Below are 24,723 nucleotides of genomic sequence, written 5' to 3'. Positions count from 1 at the left end.
TATGCTTGCTAAACAAGAATTATGTTTATTTAGCTAGTGAATCACCTAGAGGAGTAAATTTTCACTTTCATGATAGCAATCTGTCAGGCTTGCAAACACCCAGAAATAGGAATTAAAGATTATTTTAAATGTAGTTATAAAGGTCATAAAAAGTCTGATTTAGACTGAGGTACATTTACTCAAAACTGAGATTCATTGAGTGGTAGCAAACAAACAGTTCCTCAGACAAATGCACTTTTTTCAGTATACATGTTACAGAAAAAAAAATAAAGAAATGTGCATTAACTGGTGGTGTCCACCAAGCTGCATATTAATATTCTCTTACACCAAACAGTTCGAAACAAGGGAAATGTCATTCTATTATAATTTCATGTTACAATTCATTTGGCTAAACTGCAGCTTAAAGTTGCTTTGCCATATTAAAAGATTACTACAATAATTTTCACATGAACATTTAGACTTGAGTTTTACTCCAGGACTAAATATGGCATGATTTGCTTTTAATCTGTTGAATAGCTAAAAACTGACAATTAAAAAAACTACAACAAAGAAAAAATTAAGTTGAAGCAATGTGAATCTCACATCATTGAACCACTTCTAATGGTTAAATGTTAGTATTTAACAAATTCAAAGAGTTAATGAATCCTTGCATTCGTTCGGTCTCCTGTGCCTTAGCTAGGATGCATAAATACAAAAGACAGCAGATACTGGTAAAAGCTTCAGGACAGAAAGTGCTTGACGAAGGTACAGTTCTCAAGTGTGTTTGGTGAGAGAGTATAAGGGCAGATGCACTGATGAGAACCATTACAAGAAGAGTCAATTTCGTGTTAAAGTGTTCAAAGATGTCACCTTAAGCAGAAAAAAGCTTTAATAACGTCTTCTTAGACATATTAGGCATTTCCAGAGTCTACATCATTAGTGTTGTATTCTAGCAGGACATCTCCATATAGTTATTGTTTGTTTCTATTTCTCTCCTGAAAAAAACAAAAACAAAAAGGACAATCATGTTAATACACACAGATCAACAGTATCTGCTTTTTTTACATTACAGCATTTTCATTGCTTGCAATTTAGCTAAATCAGGCAACACGCTTTCAAGGAAAAAGCTTTAATTTTTTCCAGGAATATGAAATTATACAGTTTAAGTCAACTTCTTAAAGAGAAATACAGAAGTATAAGTGAAACTAAAAGGCAAACGTTCCAAAAAACTGCTATCAAAAAAAGGACTTATAACATCAGTTTTAATTTACTTACATTGAAATATATTGCACCAAGTGAACTGAGCAAGCAGACCAAGGGACCTACACACAAGGCAAGATGTACCCTAAATCTTCTGCTTAGCTTGTCAAAAAATGCTCTACCCTCTATCCATTATATCCCTGAAAAATATGGCATTCCCAGGTATCTCCATCAAAGCCTCATATAATAAAAAGTGCTTAAGATCAAAAGGTAAAGTAACTAGCTGGCCCAACACCTCATCCTTCATACAAATGCTCAAGTGGCAAGAAAAAAAATATTTTTTTAAGAAGGCCATGCATACCTTTTTCAGAAATTACTTTCAATAGCAAAATGAAAATTCAGTGAAATAGGAACAGCTACAAAGAAACATCACTTGAATGTAAGCCTGAGCCACAGGAGGACCACGTTAACCAGACAGCCCTCACAGCACTATGAGATGCAACATTTGTCATTTAGGGCTAAAATACTAATGGCACTGTAACTATCAGGGACTAACAAACCCATATTCTGCAGTACAGGTTTAACAGAATAAATGACACTTTGAGTGCTTTATCATCATCCTCCATTTTCTCTACTTAGTTCAAGATAAACATACACTTCAGCATTATAACTAGCTCCAGAAAAAAACAAAAGCTGATCAACAAACTATATATCGTTGCCTTCATAATACATCATTTAGCCTGCAAAAAAACACCAGTCGGTGCAAAAAACCAAGACCTTATCTTTCAATAGCATTTTCCATACCTTTCTTTATACATACAACTGAGCACATTAAGAAAATATACAAATACCTGCACGGAAGAGAGGTAGGTTCCCATCCCCCGTAAACGAGAATAGAAAGTATAAAATACCTCTCCATATTTTTATTATTATTGCACACTATAAATGGAACAATAACAGCAGGGGAAACAAAATAACCCAGGAGGCATTTGAACAGCTATTTCAAAACCACATTGAAACTTTATTATGCTAGAAACTATTTAAGAAAATTGCAAATGAGCATATGACCCCACATAGATTCTTCCAAAAAGACTGTCTATTGAAAGAAGAAGGTATGTAACATTTATACTGGTTATTACTGGTCATCTAGTCCTTTCCAAGAAAGATCTCCCAAGCTGCTTCAAGATGAAAACCAAAACAATAAAGCCCAGTCTTTGTCACAATGAGCAGCTCATGGTCCCAGCAGCTGAGTGTCTAAGACTGGACATTAGCTAGAGCAGAATTTCTGTGTATTTAAAGTGAAAGCAATATGTGCACTATTCTGCTAGAAGATTATTTTTCCTATATCAAAAATACGTACCTAATATTTTCATAGTAAAATACTACTTTTTAAAATTGATAGTATCAGTCATTAATACAAGCTGATATCTTAACAATGCACTCCTAGCTGAAAACAGATGATGACTGGCCTCATGCCTCACTATGCATGTAAGGCATGCAAAAATAGCCTGCTCAGGCACATCTCAGATTATTCCTCTAATATTAGCAGACTTCAACTGCAGGAACTACACAAAGTGTTGAAAAACACTCCTGCAGTAGTAAGCAGGAGACTATGAAACTGCAGTGTTAAAATATATAACAATTTTAAATACAGCCTGTATACAACTAAAATCATCAGCTCCTGTTCATCTGCAAGTATTGCATACATAAGCACTGACTCAGGCTGTCTAGAAAGACTCTGCATTTCAAAATGCTGCACTATAAACTGACCAACACAATGCTTTGTGAAGCTCTCAACTCAAAACATATTTAAATTCATAAAAATTCAAAGTAGAAAAGGAATGATACCCTTGACTACCTTCTTCCACTTGATGAAATAATGAAGGTGTTGCAAATTTTAAATCCGCTTTGAATTCTACAGAGAAAAAAAGGCTTCAAAACACCACCACATCTTTCCTGCAGTCTCAAAATTATGTATTACTACATTTATATTTAATTACTTCAAGCAGACATACAAGCATGACATTTTTCAATGCAAGTGAACGGTACATTCTTCAAATACTGGTATCAGTGACATTTGGCACTCTGTACTGCAAAAGAGAAAGACAACCTGATTTACTCGAAACATAGGCAGTTCAATTCCACTCAAAACTAAAACCCTCCCCAACTCCAACAAATCACACTCCTGGACTAAACTCCAATAACTGCCTTTTCCTATCTCAAAAAGTATTTTTCCTAGGGGTTTTGGGTGGCTTGGTTTTTGAGTTCGTTGTTTTTTCGAGATTTTTTGTGGCCACAGACTAACAGAAGAATTTACTTCCAGAAGGTTTCCAGCATAACCACTTCTCTTTTACTCAATTATTTTCATTTCTTATATCCAGATAAGCAAAACTTTTGTCACATCTCTTGCAGTGCTCTTGGACAAAAACTTACTGCTGTGTATTTAAGTTCCCTGCCAAAGGTCAACTCACCATGGTCAGACTACCCAGCTGCAGGGGGAGTTTATGAACAGGACATGGAAATTAAGTACCATTCAAATCAGGACGATATGGGAACATATTGGTTGGTTAAAGGTACTGTCAGCTGCAGACCATATGCCAAGCACATTTCACACATGTAAATAACTTTCTGCACAAACCAAGTGAAGGTGAATCTAAAAACTGCTTCAACCTTAGAAACATGCATCAATCTAGTACAAATAAAACTATGAAATTAGTTTGGTCTGAACTGCAAAGCTGACTTACTTCCAAATTTTAGCTGTCTGAATTCAGCGCATTAATTGAATGAACCCATGCTGAGAAGTAGCTGCAATGTAATTTATCCTCAGATATAATGAAATCTCTGTGCTAATAAAATTTCAAAATTCAAAGCAACAAAAACATTTCCTGATCTGATTTGAAAGATTCTATGAGACACACACAACCCAGCCTTTGCAATTTCTTTGCCACAAAGAAGGTAAATGAAAAAGCCTCATTTTAAGTAGTCTACGTGTAAATGCAAACGTAACCTAACAAGAACAAGAAGCTACTACAGTCTTTGGCTGTATTTTTTTCCCAAGGTCCCACAAACTGAAGCTCAAGGTCAGGAAAGGCAGATCTGAAAGAATGACTTTGGCTGATTTTTACAGTAGTTGCAAGTGCAAGCATTTCAAGGTGTCCATTTGGAAGCTATCCAGGGTTGCAAACTTAACACAGGCCAATTGCAGAGCTCCCACACACCCTCCATCACTATCAGCTATAATTGCAAAAAAAACCAAAACAACAAACTGTAGCATATTGCCAAACCTCTGCCTCTTACTGCAATGTTTAAAGTGTTCATGCCTGAAGCTGTCTACTCTGCCCCTCTAGCAAGAGGGAGCATTCTAACAACAGCTTCAGAAGCTGCTTTACTGCAAACTGTGATTTAATCTTCAACTTAGAAGCCCTGCTCATCTGCAATGTAAGCTAACATGTCAGACTGCATTCTGTGAAGTGAGGCACAGGAACTCATCTGCTCTGCCAACTGTGCTGCGTGGGCAGAAACACCTGGCAGAGGCAGAGCAGGCAGCTGTAGAGGTGGTGAAAAGAAGCCACAGCAAAGCTCATGAAATCTCATTTACTAATGGCATCAGCCATAATCTGCAATTTATTTCTCCCCAGTGTACCATTAAAGCTAGGACAGCATAAGCATTGACCTTAGAGCTTGAGAACCGCAATGAAAAACAGATTACTAGAAAAGTGAAAAAATCCAGAAATTTTTACTCCGTTTATATCACCAGCTGCTAACAAACTAGATTACTCAAACTTTAAAGTTGTGTAAAATATTAGTCCTTTTTAACTTCTCACTCTCGAACTCCCAACTAAGAGGGCACATCTCCTCAACAGAGAAACAACCTCAGAAACAGGTAAATATATTTAAATACATTTCTCTGAGAGGCACTTCCAGGAAGAAGGGAGGGAAGGAATAGATGAGAAGGGTGTCTAAAAGTCATAAATGAACCTAGAAATTTTTCCTGTGCAGATGCCATTCCCTCCCTAAATACTAATTTTCTTCTATTCCTTGACCCAACATGAAAACTACAAGGCACAAATAAAAAATCAAAGTTAACATACAAAGTCAAATAAGGTTTTACAACTTCAGAGTAGCTTCTTCTCCCAGTATGCTCTGCAAATTAATACTCATGTGAGACCCTGTTGCTGCAGATCAGTTGAACTATAGATGGCATATAAAGGTTCTCAAGGACATAAATATTAACAAAATCTGCAAAAGCCAGAAGACCTAGACTTCAAACTTATTTATTCTTCCTATTAGTTTTGATGGCATTTACTTAGTCACTGAAACGTACTTGTAAATATATTCTCCTACTATAGGAAAAAATTACTGTAAAAAGGTAAATAAATTTTAACAAATTCATGCACTGTTAGTAGAACATTAACAGACCATATTATTTTATTATGGTAATGATAAAGGCAGTAAGAAGTTAATCCCCATCTGAAATTCCACACAGTACAACCATTCAAAAGGCAGAGGTGGAGAAAGAAACCCATCTACTTAACGACACTATATGATAACACACAACACTAAAGGCATTATATGAAAGGCTCTGCAGAAACCAAGCTTGAACTCCATGAGCCAGAAAAGCCCTTCCAGTCTTCATGAGCCAGAAAAGCCCTTCCAGTCTTGTCTTCCCAGGCAGATACTTTCAGTGATGGATCAGCCCATTCTAACTACAAGTAGCAAGTGCTTTGCTTCAGCGTTGTACATCATTATACACTGAAATATCAGACTTTAATTATCTACAAGACAGCCATTTCAGCAAGATAATTAAAAAAAAAAAAAAAGAACAAGCCTCCAGATCCTCACTATTATTTGTTAACAATGCTCAGAGTATAATACTGGCTTTTGAAGACTGACAAGAGATAGCTTCTTATCAAATCTATAGAAATTGCATTTAGTGATGACCTCTGTCCCTGCAAAAGAAGCAGAAAGACGACTCTGACACCTGAGTTAGTTGTTTTCAGATGCCCATGGGCAACAAGAACACATTACTTAATTGCTCTGCTAAGGAATTTATGGTAGCCTTGGAAGGGAAACAACATTCACTGCAGGGCTTACGAAATACACTGAGGAAGAATTTCTCAGGCAGTTTTTCTTTACGCCTCACCACTCATAATCTTTGAATAGGTGTAACTCAAACTCCAATCTACCATGAGGAAAAAAAATGAACTTACTTTATCTTGGTTTCCTATTTATATGAAAAAGTAGTGAACAAGTTTACATTTACTTTTTACAGCCAACTATAACCTGTATGGTATGGAACACTACAGTAATTACTCATCAATATTAACTACACTACCAAACCTCTGAAAAATTCACAACCAGGCTTGAGAAACCTATCATATGTTAAGTTTTGTCATGTTTCATTTCAGCTAGATATGAAGTTTTAAGCAAATTGGTTCTGTAAATAATCCTAGTTCAACCAAATCTACAGGAACAGCTCCAACAGACAAGCAAGATCTGTATGTCCCAGATAAAAAGTCCCATTTTTTCCAGCACACCACTTCCAGGAGTCTCCACTGAGTTACTGCTAGCTAGCCCATCTGCAGAATGAATCAATGAAGCAAGGTTGTGGAGAGTCAGATGGGTTGGGACTTTCTTGCAATTCGCAGGCATATTTCTACCCTGCAAGCTGCAGGAAAAGCATCACTGTTCTAGACAATTTGCTGTTAATAGAGCGCTGAAATCTGAGGAGATGCAGCAGGAAGCAGAAGGCTGCCTCATGAATTTTTACATCTATCTGTATATACTTATGGTTCTGCTTCTGCTATGGAACAAGAGATTTAGAATTTCTCCTTTGCTTTAAAAATCACAACTTAAAAGAAAAAGCACGTAGAAAAGGTACAACTGTCACAGATCAAGCTCAATTCCAGTTTGAGATCTTGTCTTAGCTAGCTGCCATGATATTTAAGAACACAAAGTATTAGATTCCAAAAAGTGACTGGTCTCTTAGACTTTGAAGTAAACCATTTGGTTGATATTCCTAGCTTTTCCAATAGGGGTCCCTATTTTACAGGGGAAATTGGTCTTTCCATTCCCAGAGTAAGAGAAGTTGAATCCACTCTGTAAAAAGCACTTTGCAGGCTTGATTCAGGTAGGGATTTCAAACAAACACATTACAAGATCTGTACAAGTGTTGCTATGAACTAAGACTGCACCAGTGAGTTTAATTACCTCTTTTATTCACAAGTCTAATATTGCACTTTCCCTCTTGCATCATCACTAGAGAAACACAGCCAACATCATTGCTCAAACTCTTACATGGTCACTCTGTAAGAGACCACAATATAACTTCTATCCCCATACTCCAAAGAATTCTAAATTATACCTTGGAACAGAAACAACTGACTCTACAAAATGCACAGAAAACAGGCACACTTGAAATCCCTATGTCTGTAACATAAGAACATGAGGGTCATTTTTAAGTTTTTCTAAAAGACTAAAGATGCAACAGCAAATGAAGACACAGCAAATAAGCACACCATCATGGAAAGGAAATTCTAGCGCAGTATGCTCAAAATTATTCTAGCTCCAAATAACCATCTCCCATGACCAGGGGTACATATTCATCTCACAACTATCAAGGGAGGGGAAAAAAGTGTTTCCTGTTTCTACTTTCTCACTTCCAATTATGAAGATGACACTCTTGATAAATATGAAGTTCAAGGAAATTAATAATGTCCCTTGAAACTTCATCAAAAGCATACAGGAAATGAACATATTTCTCAGAAGATATTAATTACATAACCCTCTTTTAGACAGTTTCATGTTTATTACATAAACCTCTTCTAAATATAAATACACAAACTTTTAGAAGTTATTTAGTACAAATATAATTTAACTGCATTAAAAATTTTTGTCAATCACCTGTTTTCCTTAAACTGAAAAATGTGTGAATGGATCTATATCTGTTCTTGACATTATAATGTAGTAATTGATGACTGGGGGTTAAGAGGAGGAAGAAGCAGCTACAGTTCACTATTAATGGAAGATTTCTCCCTTCAAGATATTTTTAAGAAATCAATCACAATATTAGCAATGTCCTAGAAAGGAAAGGCATTACACTGCTTAACACTGCAGCCCGATAAGGACCCAATTACCAGAGAAACAAAAGTTACATTGGTATCAGAGTGAACGGGGAAAAAAAAAAAATCACTGCTTTTGAGAGTCAAGAAGTTCTAGCTATGTCATCATTCCTACTACAAGATAAGTAATACAACACAAGAAAAATAAGCATTTAAAATTTTAGCTATCTGCCATTTAAAGGCTTCCTGAAAGTAAAAAAATTCCAAATGCAAATCAGATAAGCACAAATATATAATAAGTTCTTCTACCTTACCTCGTGAATAAAATATTTTTCTGGACAATCGCACTAAGAAAACCCTCTAAAGCACTCTACAATTACATGAAACCATGACCTTTTTTCCCCACTGTATGCTACAAAAGCAGAATTCTCCATCAAAAAGCACCAAAAGAAGTCCTAGGACAACACTTAATAAGCCACCATCTAAGGGCAAGGAAGTTGTAATCTGTCAACAACTGCATTTTTAATCAGAGCCACATATTATTTTCACCCATATACTAACTGAAGGTTAGACGCAAAGCTACTACTACAGATATTTTTCTTTATTTTCATTACCTCTTATTTTCTAAATTGTAATTGTTTCAGATTTTTGTTTCATTCATTTAGATACTACAGCTTTCTGTTGAAAGACAATCAAACATCTTTTTAAATAATATGCATACAACTTGCACATTTACACCACAAAGCAGCAGTTAACTAAAGACAAATGGAATTCCAGACCACTTCAATGTATGTCTGACAGAACTCATGGAAAAAAGCATCACTCATTTCTCTGATCCTTTGGTAAAAGATCACAGCACCTGTATGTTTAAAATAGGAGTCTGGAACCTGAGCTGTAGGAGAAAGGGAATGATTACTGCACAAGCCCTGCTGCAGATACCACTCCCACAGCAGGGCTACATCAAACAGTGCTACACACTACAGTTCTAATATTTATGCTTGAAGAGACTATTTGTCATTTTCAATTTACCTTTATCAAACAGCAAAGTTACTAAAGTTTCATGTTTATCAGAGACTATTGCTTGTACTTCTAGAAGTATACTGCCATATTTTAACAAAACATACTGCTAGGCCATATTGGAAATGAATTCATGATCCCCCTGAGTTGTTAAGATTAAACTTTTACAACCAATTATTTTACGATAAATTAGCTGTAATGATGAACAGTTATAAAATAAATTAAATCCCTAATTATTTGCTGTTTATGATATTTAGATTGCTCGCTGTATGAAACTTTGTAAACACCTATGCAATAACAAAATATTAGCTGAATTTCAAGGAACATGGAAGGGACTACTGCTGCCTGATGCACTTAATATTTTATTAACAGCTATGCTTATACTTTTCATTACCAAAACACTGGAAGCAAAGTGACTGCCACAGCTGCCAAAGAAAATGAACAGGAACTTAATTTACACAGTTCTACAGGCAGTAGAAAGTGCACATATTTAAATAGAGCTTCATGAAAGCCTACCTGGCACTAGGTAATAAAGAGCTATTCAATTAACCATAATCCAGAGCTTACAATACTAATTGGTGCATTTACAGACTTGAATCATAAGTTAACAATTGCATGTTTACAATTTAAAGACAGATTACTTGTACACTGTGTGATAAAAGAAAAAACACAGATTTAAAATCAACATTCAATCACAAGAGAATGCTAAAGTCACAGTAGATGCCATTAGTTTAATTTGAACTTCCTATATTTTAAGTCTACATGAATTTGCTGAAGGCACACCTCAAATCCATCTACAAAGAGAAAAATCACATGACTAACCTATACAGTTATAAAGTAATTTTTGATAATTGGTTATAAAACAAATTTGTACAATGCTGTAAAAGAGCCAATGGCCACTATTGCAAGTATCTTGACAAGCATGTTTTCTCTCAAGTGTTGGGAAAGGTAACTATTTACAAAGAAACAAAGAGGTCAGTACTTGAGTCATACAGATACTGTATGTTTCTCTGAAGATACTATTCAAATAGTAGTGTTACTTTATTACTCAAATACCCATCATCAGTTACCTAGCTCAAGACCAGCTAAATGCTGAACTCAGTACTTTGAATTTTAAGTTTAGCACACATAGAAGCACTTCTACTAATCTACAGTTCTCCTCTTCATTACATTTTGTGGCTTTTACCTACTACTGAGGGAACAAAACCACAAATAAAACAATCTTCTTGAGTTGCTAGGGCATGTCTGAATTATCACTTGTTTGTGAAGTATTTTTAAATAAAGGAGATATTTTTGAAGCAAACCAGTTATTTGTGAAATATCCCAAAATTCTGAAAATTTAGAAAATACTGAAGCATGAAGGCTACAAAGGTACATTATACATTATAATCTCAGTCCTCCTGAAACATTACAAAATTACAACAAATCACAAAATCAGAACATCTGGAAAGAGCCATGAGATCACCAAAGTCCAATTCCTGGTTCCGTGTCCACGAGTTGCACTATCTACCTGAGAGTATTGACCAAACACCTGAACTCTGTCAGGCTTGGAGCTGTGACCACTTCCCTGGGGAGCCTGTTCCAGTGCCCAGCCACCTGCTTTTCTTCTATCTGATCTACATCTTCCCTAATACAGCTTCAGGCCATTCCCTAGGAACTTGTCACTGGTCACAGAAGTGAAGAAATCAGTGCCTGCCTCTCCACTTCCCCTCAAGAGACCACAATAAGGTCTTGCCCTCAGTCTCCCCCAGGCTGAACAAACCTAGTGTCCACAGGTTCTTCCCACATAGCTTCCCCTCCAGACCCTTCACCATCTTAGTGGCACTTCTAGATGCTCTCTAATAGCTTTATGTCTTTCTTATATTGTGGCACTGAAAACTGCACACAGGACTCGAGGTGAAGATTCACTAACACGGGGTATAGTGGGACAATCACACCCCTTGCCTGGCTGGTGGTTCTGCACTTGATGAAGTCATACCAAAGCCAGAAAAAGTCAGTCATTCCCTTACATTGAATATTGGTTAAGAAAGCAATCCATCACCCCATCATCGAGATATCATGAAAGTAATGATACTCATCTAGGGCATAATCCATTTTCTTTTTAGGAAAAAAAATCCAAAAGACATCACATACCCAACTGGGATATTCATCTAGCCTACTAACAGAAAACTTTGAACACAACAATTTATTGCAGAGTTGTGCAATGGAACTACAAAATTGGTGTGGGGTACGCCTGACACTGTTCTACAGGAGATGCAACACACACATTGAATTAGGAACATACAACAGGGGTGAAACCACACCAGTACTAGAAACCTAAGAAGTAAACATTTCACCTGCTTCACAGCTTCTTTATGAACAGCTTCAAGTGAACAAATTCTCCACTTCACATGTCTCAAGGCCCCTAGTACAAATCCTAAAACTTTTGGGGCTTTTTATTCAGTGAGTGGTGTGACATGATGAACAGAGATCATTAGCAACAAACCGTACTGATGGCAACTCCCATTTTTGAATACTTGTGTATCATCTAACTGGTAAAAACAGCTCCTGAAATGTTTCTAACCATGAGACAAATTATACATTTACAGTTACTGGCAAGTCTGGAAAGCAAGTAAATACAGGAAAAGTAAATATTGTGGCCAATAGTGAGAACAAGTGTTATGATTAGAGAGGGTACACAAGACAAGTAGTACAAAACTGCTTGAATGAAATGCTTTTCCCTTGTCTGATGAGCATTTCAGGAAATGCCCCCAAAACTGAAAGTTCCTATACAGAGTTATCACATTTACTCTTCCTTGCAGAAATGAGCATTTTTTTTAAGGAAATGCACTATCAGAAAGGTCAAAAAAATATTTCAACACTATTCAAGTCATCACTGTATCATTTCTGTTTTTCACAGTTCCACAAAAGATAAATTGAATCAAGGGGAAAACCCGCTTTTCACACTAATCATGCTGTTAACATTTCATAAAAGCAGAATTTGAATTGAAATTTTATGTTAAATAAAGTGCGCTTCTTCTCTAATTCCTGGTCCTTTTTCTGACATCCACTAACTGTAAAAATCTAAGCAAGAAGACTTCAGTTATGGATAATGGACTCAATTCAATTTTCATTTGCATTGAAGAAGTAGAATGTGTCAGATGTCTGCTTATTCAGGCCTACCTTCATATTGTGATTAAACAGATGACTGAACTAATAAACAAGTTACTTAAAAAAGGAACTTAATTTTTTTTCATTAAGAGCCAGTTACATCAAGTAGACACTTTGAGTAAGAAGTACCACTTTTTGATTTAACACTTGCAGATAGAAATTCCAGATGCATGAAAAACAAGGTTTCTGAAAACAGAAAAGAAAGAGAGCTGCTGTAATGACACTGATTTCTTACCCTACGCATGGCTTCCTCCTCCTCTTGACGCTTCTCATAATGTGCAAAGTCATCAAAGATTGAGGTGGTATGCTTGAAAGTAGCAATTATTTTAAGCACTTGCTTGGCTTTTTCTAGGGGTACCTCTTGAGTGTCCCTCGAATTGGTAACGGGTTTGTTGTCATTGTTTTCCAAGCGAATATGCCGCAGTTGGTTATTGGGAACGTCTTTGACAAAGATCCATTTGACATCAAACTTCCCCTTCCACTTATCCTGAGACCAGACACCAGCATATGCATTGTAGTCCACAACAGACTTCATCTCAGCCACTCCGCAAAAGTGTCCACTGCCATTCACGCTGAAGAGTAAATAGAGTGGGCCTTTTCCATTCAGGGACCGGTAAGCAGCATCCAAGCGCTTATTCCCATGCTCAGTACTACACCAGATAGAGTACTTAATGGAGCGGTGAATATCGTCCTCTGAATAACTTTTGATTATAAACACACGTCCATTCTTCAGATTCCAATCGAAGTCTTTGGGATTGTAGTTGTTTATGGCCTTTAGTTTATCCAGCACTGGGTGCACTTCCACACCAGAAGGTGAGGAGCTGACGGATACAACACCTAAACCAAAGTTCTCACTACCAGCTCCATTGTTCTGGCTGAAGCCCACACCCCTATTACGAGGAGCTACCCAGCGGTTTTGCAGCTGTTGCTGCTGCAACTGGTGAGGCTGGGCCTGCTGCTGAGGTCCTTGTTGCTGTTGTGGTTGCTGTGGCTGAGGCTGCTGTTGAGGCAGTTGGCTTTGCACCAGTGGTGGTGGTTGAATTAATGGCTGAGGCTGCTGGATTATAGTCTGAGGAGGCAGTACTGGTTGAGCTGGGGGTGCTTTTACCACTGACCCTTTGTCATCCCAAGTTCCAATATTCATGTTGTGTTTTATAGGTGGCGGCGGTACAGCAGGGCCCCCAATGCCCACATTACCTTTAGGCTTGAGTTTCGGCTGAGGTTTAGCAGGTTTCCTTGCAATTGCAGCCCATGAGGTTGGTTTAGGTGCTGAACTGCTAACTGGGGGCACGCTGTTAGCTGCAATGCTTGTCATACCTGTACTGCTCAGAGCTGAACCTACAGTTTTTGTTACAGCAGCCGTCATATCTCCACCAATTTTCAGTCCAGTCATGCCTTGCTCAATGCTGCTAATCCCAGGCACCTTGCTCAGAGTATCACTGCCAAATCCAGCCTGTCCATCTGCTATGGCTCTCCCAAGAGAACTAGGTGGATAGCCATAGCTGCTGCTGTAAGCAGAGCTTTGCGTTGATTGTCCCTGAGATCCACTTGTCCCCCATGTAGAGAAGTCTGCATTCCCAGGAAAAAAATTAAATCCATGCTGCCCAAGAAATGGAGGGGTATTTCCTAATGCCCCAGGTTGACTAAACACACCATCAGGTATGTAATGGTGTTCGCCATTGCTCATCTGTCCATAAGTTGTCAAATATGGCATTGGAGGGTCACCTGCAGTTGACCATGCTGCTTCACCTAAAGAGTATGGAAATCCAATGGATGGAGCATAATAGCTAGGCATGTATGGGTCTGACATTGGTGGATAGCTGTTACTCTGCAAGAAAATAAAATTTTAAAAATCAGCAATATTGACAGTTATGCTCAGGGGAAAAAAAACCTGTAATACAATCCAAAACATTTTTAAGGGTTATATGAATGTATTTGTAACTTCCACCATTCCTCACAAAATAAAAGATGAGTGAGGTATCTGTCAGATATGGCCATTTCTTCAAGAGACCTTCTCAAAGCATTAAAGGGCCCCCTTTTGCTCTGGAACATTATCCTCATTTTTAGCTACTAAGCTAGGTTTAAAATGCCTTCATGCCAACAGCATCAAGAAAATAACAAGCTACTCTAAAACAAGTCATAACTGTACCTTTGTAACTAAAGAAAAATAGCTGCAACTTTGATTTCAAGTTGTGGTATTCTTAGATTTTGTCATATTTCTCACTTCTAATTGCAGATTCCAACAGACTAGTACAGTGAAATGGATGCAAGGATGCCTGTTTGTTTCAGAAGCAGCAACAAAAAGAGGTAACATCCATGCTATGGAGAATGGGCATTAAATCAGTACTACTCCAGATAGACTCCTGGGAAACCACACAATTTATTTCTTGAGACATTTGAAGGACTACCCCCACATGATTTCTGCTGTTTTTTTGTAGAAAAAAATTGCACATATCATCTAGCTGATATGCTTCCTTAATGCTGTATTATAGGAAAAAAAAAGTGAAGGCAAGTAAAAATTCTTACTCTTTTAATAACTTGTACTCTCTCATTCAAGATCACTCCAATTTACAAACTTAACATAGCTCATATTAACTTTCAACTACAGAGGCAATTCACAGCTCTAGAAGTCAAGCCATTAGCTTCCTGGCAGAAGAGCTGTACCAAGCTGTAGTGATACTAAGCCTCCATCTATTATGCCATCAGCTGTGAGCGACTTCTACCACTGTTAAAGGAAACCATGTCCAAGCAGTTAATACATCCTCAGAGCTAATAAAACTGTTGTTTTGGACTGCATCCAAAATTATGATTTTGTTTTAAATGTAAGGGTTTGGGGTTTGGTTTTTAGCTCAAGCTTCTTGTAACTGCATCTTTCTGAAGCTAGAGCAGAAGCATAAGAGCAAGGGACACGAAAGCATGCTTTTCAATGCAGAAGCTTTTTCAGAATTCTTAAGAACACTTCATCTGCTTAAGAAGATACAAAGTATGACATATAATTATATTTCTATGTATATTCAGGCAAGTCAGTAATGGTAAGAAATATCTAAAAATTAAGTCTGGAAGTCAATTGAATGTCAGAGTTAACTTCAAGGTACTAACCAATGTTCACTTACCTGATTTGTCTGACTACTTAGATATGGCTCAAAATCATCATCATTTACTGCATCCTTTTGATGAATCGAACCGTTTTGTACTGAAACTAAAAATAAATCTGTATTAGAATAGTCTCTGGAAAATCTATGCTGCACTTTTAATCTAAGTAACATTTCTTAATCACCTATACATTGAAATATGTATTATTGTTAAGCACCATTCCAATTTAAACAAAATAGGTCATTCTACTGATCAGGAGGATCAGATCTCAGGAGAGGTCTGCAAAGACAGTCTACTCCTCACTATTCTTTCCTGGGATCCACAGACATGTGGATGAAGAACTGCAGGCACACCTTATTTGCACAGGCAGTAAATCCAGCATTTCCGGAAGTACCAGAGCAAGTGCAAATGTGCAGACCAACCTGATCTATAGACATATTCAATAGGTTCAGGGAAAGTTGCAACATGCAGCTTTCTCCTGCCAGGAGGAAAGGCAGTTACCCACCACAACAACCATGAAGGACACCACTATTCAGCTATTGAACCCTGTATTTCCTGCATAGCTGTACTGCACTAGTGACATCTCTGAAGCTCTGAGATGACAAAGCAAGACAAAAATAAAAGCTTAAGTCCTAAAGGGTGATTACAAGCCTTTCCCAACACATATGCCACTATATGCTGGAAACTCTTCCTACCTGCTCTTCTTGGTCTCCTATTACCTTTCATTTCATCTAAGGCATTACACCTACCTGGGATTCTCCAGCTGCCCAAATTACTTGAAGTGTCTCTCTACCATCCCCCAGGCTACTATTCAAACAAAGCCACACTGCACAAATTTCTGCTAAGTTTCATTGTTTCCCATGGTGCAAAGCAGAACAGGGACTTAAACCAGCACTTTCAATTATGCAACCTGAAGATGAAGATCTGTTCTCAAAAATAAATTTATTGGTTATGCAAATGCAACTTTTTTTTTTTGTCAAATATGTTCAGTGGGGGGGAAAAAAGTCTCAGGACAATGAGTAAGGTGCACTGAAAAAACACGACTGCAGAAGTTACAACAAAACAGCAGATATTCTGAAACTTAAAACTGCTTTAGGAGCCAATTTTATGGTTTCTCTCTTTTAGCAAAAGCTTCTGAAAAGCATATATAGCCATGTAATTAAATATTCAACTTTGTTGAAATTAGTGTTTAAGAGTCAGGGTTTTTTTCTTGCTTCACTGGAGGTAGGGGAGTTGCCACCCAAAATTCATATTATAAGCCAAGTGGTGCTTGAATTTTTTTTCACATTGACTTCAACAACCCTAAAACAAAACTGCCTTCAGTGAATGAAACTAGCTGAAAGAAATGACAAAGTAATAGATATAATTACAGGGAATAATCAAAATCCTGGAAAATTTTATTAACTTCAGAGAGCAGTAAAAAAATTGTAAAATTCATAATTTAACACAGAAAGTTTTTTCAAAGCAATTATCTGGGAAGAAAGCAACCTGTGTCTTGAATACCTTCTTGAAGTTTTAAAAGAACACCAGACACTTCAGTTATTACAAACTGGCACACTACTTTTCTATACTAGCACAGTCAAATATGACCAGCAATACTGAGCACAATGCAGTTTATAACTCGACAGAACAATATTCCCAAATAAACACCACATTTAAACTAAACATTAGGTGTTGGGGGTTCTTTTACCCCATAAATAGAGTTTCAGTTCAGGTCTCATATCCTGAATTTCCACACAATTGTAACATATTAATTAGCTCTTTATATTGGAATTCCTCTTTATATTTGGCCCAGTTACACACAGGATGAAGCCTCAAAGCATTTTGTCTATGTCATGTCCACTGCTTAGACTTAACCAAATGAAACAGACAGCACAACTCTCAAACACAATTCTATCATAATGAAAAACATGGGCAGCAGCATACAAGTTCCTTAAAAGCATGCAACCACAAGTAAAGGAAGAAACAGATGTATATCATTACTAGTATCCCATCAAAATTAATCTCCTCATACTGACAGCTAATCTTCATAAAACGTGCATCTGCTGTATTTATTGTTCCACAGGTATCTGAAGGTCACTGAAGACAGAACTATTTTTGGTCTGACATTACAACTAACAAAATATTCTTGTCAATGTATTTTCTCTCATTCATTCCGTACTGAGATATTAAGTCAGTGACACAAAATATTTCTACAGAAATTCTTTTTCTGGTGAAATATATACATTTCCCAGTGAAATAGCATCATTGGGAGCATGTTTCTTTAGCTTTTCATTCTAACTTTACATAATGTGTTAATAGTGAACAATGGAGCCCACACAGACATTTAACGAGAGCAAATGAATGCCTCATTCCCAAAATCTCATGTTAAGTGTTCAAACTGAACAGGGCAGTGATGAAGAATACTAATTGAAACTAATCTACAGATACTAAAAATATCTGTATCAATATGATGCTAAAAATATTGTATGTTTCTGCAAACACTGTGAAAACATACAGTGTAATTAGATATTGGGAAGAAGCAAATCATCAAATAGAGAAATTTAAAGCTAATATTCTTTTAACTGCTACTATCCTTGGAATAACCACTCACAAAAAATGATACCCAAAGGAACAAGAATAACTTTTTCATTAGAAGTCATCACACCTTAATGTGAAGAATAGACACTGAAAGAAACAAGAAATATTTCATTCTTGTTTTAAACCTAATAATTACATTTAAGCCTCCTACAAAACAAAAAACTTACACATACAAGTGTAAAAATAAGTCAGCACCTTCCTATAACAGATTTGATACACTGGCATAATAAACAAAAGGGGGGAAAAACAAAAAGGAGTTCCAGGAATGCCTTTTTTCTTCACAGCCCTGTAAGTCATAACTTGATGGATGCCAGTTCTGATGTTTTATGTCAACTGTACAGTAGCTGACAACTAGAATAAATGAAGTTTCATGACAGGATGATTTACTCATTCAAGCCTCTGAAATACCAACACAGGTATCTGACACAACAGATAGATAGTACTGCTCTACATACTAGAACTTTAGTCCCACAAATCGTGGTTGAAGGAAACAGCCCAGCACACCAGTTCATGGGCAATTAGAACAAAGCATCCAAGGCATTTTGCTAGACAATAAAAATCAGCTAGCTACCAATATAATTTGCAGCTCTAATATTTTTCATTTCAATACGAAATATGTATACACCCTTTTTACTGCTCTTTCATTCTCTCATATGCTCTACCAGACATGTGGACAGCTTCTGCCATCCTCCTTACCACTACTACTCTTATGCACAGAACCAGCTTCAGATTGGTCTGTTAACTCAGCATCACATCTTCCCTCAAAGCTCCTCTAAGCTGAAACCTGTCACGACAACTGAAACTGTCTGCTAACATGTGGTCAGTGAGGACTGCTGACACTGACTAAATTCAACCACTTGAAAAAGCCTCTAGCCCAAAGCCAACAATTTGTGCTACAGTGAAGATGTTAGCACAGTCTCCTAGACCTTTAATCTAATGCTGTCAGAATTTAGTTTCACTAAGCAGACATAACACCAAATAATTTAACAGAACAGAGATTAATTGTTCTGTTTCACTATAGTTTTCACTTAGGTCATACTCTCACCAAGAGAATACATCATGAGTATTCGTTATTTAAAAGGATGCACTCCATAAAAAAAATCCAAGTTCAGAAATGCAAAAATCTCTTCCTTACATAGCAAGCAGAGATGTGTTTTGATTCAAACATTCCACAGCAGTGACAAATTATGGAACACAAAAATATGCTAACATAAATAAACCAAAGTAAAGCTGACTAGTGCATTTTCACACACTGCAACATAGCACCCAAATAGAAATGCTTAATACTTCCAGTTCAACTCACATATATAGAGCACAGCTCAAAAACTACCTGTGTGAGTCTCTAACAGATGCATCTAATTAACCTCACTAAAACTGAGAAATGCTAACTCAAAAATTATAAAGCCACAAACTACTTGCTACAACGAGTCTGACTTCTCATTTAAGGGCAACATGGAAGGTTATAACCACAAACTATTTCAAAAACATGAAGCAGTTAATAAGTGCACTTTGGGCAAAAAAAAAAAAAGAGATAACAAATATTCAAGAATTTCAAGAATAACCAAACTAAGAATGTCTGAGGAGGTAAACACGTTCATTTTTCTCTGAATGCAGAGAAATGAAAAAGAACAGGCCAAACTCAATGGGATCTGGGAACCACGTGCCACCTCACAAGCAGTGCATGCAACAAGAAGCAGATAATCTGCACGTAGACAGAATAATAGAATAAGTATGCTGTGGATAACATTAAATGACAGCTCACAGAGACCAATTAAATTAGTTCCGATAATGAACTAAGAGGGGCAAAGAGTACCCAAGCTCAAAAAACAGTTTCTTAGCTGCATAAGTATAACAAGCATATTAACACACAGAGGTAGCTGTGTGCATGCTACTCTATAGCTCAGTTTGCTGAGCAGCTAAGAATAAAACAGGCACAAAGTGGACTGTTTAAGCGGAAATAAATTCCAAATAGAATATTAGTGAGAAAATGAATTCCAGACAAAATACAGCAAGATATAATCTGAAATGGTGTTTACAACTGACTTGCCAAGAATTTTAGAGAGAAGAATATTAAGTAGTTAGTAGTTTCTTCCTTCTGTGGGAAAGAAATTCCACTGAGTATGGTATTTAAAAACTAAGACCTTGACAGAAATATGAAAAAGCAGAAAAGCAGAAGGCTGACAAACACAGACAAAAAATCAGTTACTGGTGCTAAAATGAAGCAAGACTAAAAAAATTCTGAGAATAAGGAAGGTGATGTTTTCTGCTCACAGATATGAGTAACTAGTCACATGGTTGCTGTCTAGCAAACTCAGGAAGCTGTTCAGAAGATTCTTCCTGATGATTCTACTCACTGCACAGAAAGGCCCAAGGTGTACTGTTAAGAAGAGATTATACAAGCATATCACAAAGGCAGCTATCAAGAAATAACTATTTAACTGTCTGACTTCTGACATTAATCTTTTGCAAAATAACACATTGTAAACTGATGTACTGCTGTGCCACAGTAAAAGTGCTGGGAAGTAACATTTTGGCACACCATTTACTGTCATCCTGCTCTGAAATAGAAGACATCCTATAGCTACAAACTCTTGCTATGACTGTCAGACATTATCCTCCATCAAAGCAATATTACAGATTTATAGAGAAATACAAGGTTAACTTACCTTTATTTCCCTGTCCTTTAGGTCTCTGTATATAGGAAAGTAGGGGGGAGGGGGGGGAAGCAAAACAAGTTCAGTTAGAATCCTCTAATATAAACTTCACTGTAATTCTATTTATTTTCCAATTTTGCCCTTTCCAACTTAAATATCACTGAAAATATTACTACATCATGCTATTATAAAAATGTTGTGACATCATTTAAAATAACATTATAAAATACTACTAAAACCAAAACCTGATAGAATTTTACAAAAAATACTGAAATCATCTAGGATTTAACAGCATATGAAGATTAAATGGTGCTGAAAAGCTGAACAAATGAATTTTAATTGCCCCAGGGCCTGAAAAAACACTTGCAATAAACAAAAATAACACCGAGTTAAAAAAAAAAGGTTAGTACCTTAAGATTACTGCCAATACCCAAATTTCATTATGATATGTCATCTTTTAAATTGACTGACAGGTACTTATCAGAGAATAACATACAATGCCTCGCTTTTTAGATATACAAAGGAATATAGAGTTGTATCATCTGCTGAACTTCAAGTTGCACATTCCTCACCTAGGCAATTACACTGAGAAAATTATACAGTCTGTACAAAGCTTTCACACAAGGAAATAATTCCTTACGGATTTTTTTTTTGGGATTAGTCATTACAAAACACTGTTAATCTGTCATGCACTAAGAATCAATGTAACATTACAAGTTACGGTATCCTTAATTCCTCCTCAGCAACATAAACTAACTTCGAAAAACAAATGCTAGTCCATGAAAATCTAATTCACCTTCTCATATTACTTTCAACTAAGCAGGAGTGGGTCTCCAGGCTCCACCATTCTCTTAACAATTTTTAGTCCTGAAGAACTCAGTATTCAGAGGTCTGAAAGTTTAGGAGGCAACCACCTCCAAGTTACTTTCATGTGCATTTGTCTCAGAGTTACCATAAAACTGTTCAACGCTGTTTCATCTAGAGGTGCACTGGTTAGACACACTGTCCTCTCCCAAAACGGGAAAAATCTCTGTAACCTGAAAAACCCCAACCACCTCATCTTTTGGGACGAATCTAATCCAGACACAAAGGCATGCAAAGGCCCACAAGAGACAGAACTAGAAAAAGTTGGGAAGAAGCAGCCTTCATGAAAGACAGAACAATGAAAAGCTAAGAGATCACTGAGCTAGAAATAAATGCTTAAAGGAAACTGGAGAGCATGCACAGAGACAAAAGAAACAGAACATTAAAGGCACAGAGAGAAAATAAAAGAAGGCAAGGGACTGCAGGGCTAAAACTTTTGGGGAGTGGCAGAAACCCATGGACGAAGCAGAGATCAAGACAAAACAGCTTCCAGCCAGAAAGAAAGACCAGCACAGGCCTAGCAAAGGCAAAAAAACCCCAAATTCTAAGCTCCGTGAAGGACCAAGTTTAAAAAAATTCTGCACAGCGCAAAGAGAAAAACTGAGAACTACGGGAAGAAGCGAAGGCCGAGGGAAAAGAAGAAGTCAGAGGCCCGAAGGTAGAAAGGTGGGCGAGGAGAGCGAAAGGCAGGAAGAGAAAGGATGCGGTAACGGGGAGCCTGGCGGAGTTTGGGCTGCGCAAGGAGAGGAGCGGGAGCTGGGCACCGCGGGGAGCCCCGCTCCATGGCGCTCCCGGAGCGAGGAGCCGGGAGCCCGGCCGGGAAGGGCCGGCTCCCGAGTAGGTCACACACAAAGGGGGCCGCGGGCGGGGGCCGGGCGGGCAGCGCTCGGGGCTGAGCGGCGGCGGGCGGGGAGGCGGAGCGGCCCCGGCGCGGCTCCGCGGTTATAAATAGGGGCGGCCAGAGAGGCCCGCCAGCCCGGCTGCGACGGACAGCCGCTCCCCATGGCGGCGGGCAGGGAAGGAGCGAGGCAAGGAAGGAGGGAGGAGGAGGCCGCGCACCGCGCCGCCCCGGCGGCGAGGGAAGGTGCAGGTGGCCGCCCTGCCGCCGCCCTCCCCCGCCGCGGGTAACGCCGGCGCCGGCAAGAGGAGAGAGCGGGCGGCCGCCCCCCCCGCCCCGCGGGCGGTACCTGGTCGACGCTGGTGGCTGACATTCTTCACGGGGAGCCGCGATCCCCTCGCTCCGCTCCGCCTGGGCCTCGAGTGATTCCGCACGCCGGGGCCGCTCGCTCGCCTCCGCCGCCTCCTCCCCGCCGCCGCCGCCGCCGCCTGATTGTCGCCGCCGCCGCCTGGGCTCGCTGCTGCCGCCGCCGATCGGGTTCCCGCTGGAAGGAGCCGGCCGGCCGGACGCAGCGCCGCTTCCCCCCCCTTGCTCTGGGCTCCGCTTCCCCACAATGGCGGACGAGGCTCCGGCTCCCACTTCCGCTCCGCGCCGCCCTGACCTTCCGCTCCCCCCGCCGCCGCCGTCGCCGCTGACCTTTCCCTTCCCGTCCCCGCCTCCTCCATGTCACGTGGGGCTCCAAGCCGCGCCGCGCGCGCGCGCCCTCCCGCCGCCCAGCGGCTCCAGTGGCGCGGGGGGGCGGGGCTTGCGGGGAGCCGCGAGTGCGCATGCGCGCGGCGGGCGGAAGGAGCTGGGGCCTTTCCCGCCCCCGCCGGCCGGGAGCGCGCGTGCGGCTCAGGAATGCCCGGGAAGGGGGCGGTGGAAAATGGGGAGGGTTCTCTGCGCTCCACCGCGGACCTGCTGGGGCAGGGCGGTCTGGCGAGGCCGGCGGCATCCGGCCGCGGGGCCGTGAGGCGTCCCAGCGTGGCTGCCCCGAGCGGCTGTTGCTGCCTGCGGAGGGCTCTGGCGGCCTTCCCGCGGCCGCTCCTGACAGCCGTCCTCTCCTGGGTCACAGAAACACTCAGTGGGCCAGGTTGGAAGGGACCGCAGTGGGGTCCAACCTCCCTGCTCAAGCAGGGTCATCCCAGAGCACACGGCCCAGGATTCTATCCAGACAGTTCTGGAATGTCTGTAGGTGGGGCAGGCTGTTCCAGGGCATGGTCACCCACACAATAAAGAAGTTCTTCCGCATATTCTTCCTCCTGTGTATCGGTTCCTGTCCGTTGCCTCTTGTCCTGTTGCTTGGCATCGCGGTGAAGAGCCTGGATCCATTTTGTTGACACTTTCCCTTGAGATACCTGCACACATGGATGAGCCCCCCTCAGTCATCAGAGCTGGCCCAGCCCCCTCAGCCTTTCCTCATGAAAGACAAGCTCCAGATCCTTCGAACCAGCTCTGTGGCTCTCCGCTGGGCCGGCTGCAGTGCTCCGTGTGAGCCCAGACGTGGACACAGCGCTCCCGGTGCCGCTGGCACCTCCTCAGCAGGGTGGAGGGCATTGCCGGGGTCAGAGCCTGCAGCTCAGAGCCCGGCCTGGCTGCACACCCCAGGCAGGCGAGCTCCCGGGACAATGCCTGCTCATAACCCTTTATCCTGCAAACTCACACCCCTCTGCTCTGCTCCGGCCCAGGCACCTGTGCTGTTGTACAGGTTTGGTGGGAGAGCACACGATGCTTCATCAAATGCAGGGTTTTTTACCTATCTGCTTTCAACTCCATCATTAATGAATAACACTGTCATTAAGTGATAGGAGAACTTTAGCAATTGTGTAGGAGCTTCCTCCTGCAGCCATCAGTAAAATCCAAGACCACTTCAACAATGCTCCAGTGAGAATTAAGTATTTATAAACTTTGTTCAGAAAAGTCAGCATTGTAGTTCATATGCTGCTTAGAGTCTGAAGGCAAGAATGCCTTACATCCAATACAATTGTGTAAACATACCTGTCAGAGCAATGGGAAGGTGCATCTCTCATGACCCTGTGTCCAAGTCCCATTTAAAATTTGGTTGCATGTGTTTTTTCCTTCTCAAATTAAAGTGTTCTTTCTCTGTTTTGTCTTTTTTTTTAACAATTGCACAAAGTGATCTTGGGGAAATAACACTTCTGAATGAAGAGCCAGTTTATAGGGGCAAATAATTTCTTAAAATTGTCAAAAAGTGAGCATTATACTGGAAGCTTCCCAGAGTTTGTGT

At 39.6% G+C, this 24,723-nt stretch overlaps 1 protein-coding gene across 2 annotated transcripts; it reads right to left on the bottom strand.

Annotated features, from left to right (window-relative positions):
* On the bottom strand, positions 1-23,170 carry YTHDF3 (YTH N6-methyladenosine RNA binding protein F3). 2 transcript variants are annotated; one of them, XM_064387445.1, is made up of 5 exons: positions 22,786-23,170; positions 20,747-20,771; positions 15,521-15,606; positions 12,643-14,235; positions 1-974 (listed from the first exon to the last, which is right to left on the bottom strand). In XM_064387445.1, exons 1-5 carry the CDS (start codon positions 22,807-22,809, stop codon positions 951-953), a joined length of 1,752 nt encoding a protein of 583 aa, XP_064243515.1. In that variant the 5' UTR covers positions 22,810-23,170; the 3' UTR covers positions 1-950. The 2 variants fall into 2 exon arrangements, with proteins under 2 accessions (XP_064243515.1, XP_064243524.1); XM_064387454.1 differs by lacking the exon at positions 22,786-23,170 and adding an exon at positions 21,531-22,766.
* Positions 23,171-24,723: the final 1,553 nt, after the last annotated feature.

The sequence above is a fragment of the Passer domesticus genome, chromosome 1, assembly GCF_036417665.1.
Source record: "Passer domesticus isolate bPasDom1 chromosome 1, bPasDom1.hap1, whole genome shotgun sequence".
NCBI lineage: Eukaryota > Metazoa > Chordata > Aves > Passeriformes > Passeridae > Passer > Passer domesticus.
The sequence above is the reverse complement of the archived record's forward strand: the minus strand, read 5'-3'. Positions and strand labels throughout refer to the sequence as shown.

What these genes read in the sequence shown, in the direction of transcription:
- YTHDF3 (XM_064387445.1), bottom strand. Translation starts at nt 22,809, where the DNA reads ATGTCAGCCACCAGCGTCGACCAG. An exon ending in TAAGTAGTCAGACAAATCAG is followed by an intron (nt 14,236 to 15,520) that starts GTAAGTGAACAT and finishes ATTTTCTTGCAG; the next exon opens with AGTAACAGCTATCCACCAAT. An exon ending in AGGAGGAAGCCATGCGTAGG is followed by an intron (nt 975 to 12,642) that starts GTAAGAAATCAG and finishes TGTTTTTTTCAG; the next exon opens with GAGAGAAATAGAAACAAACA.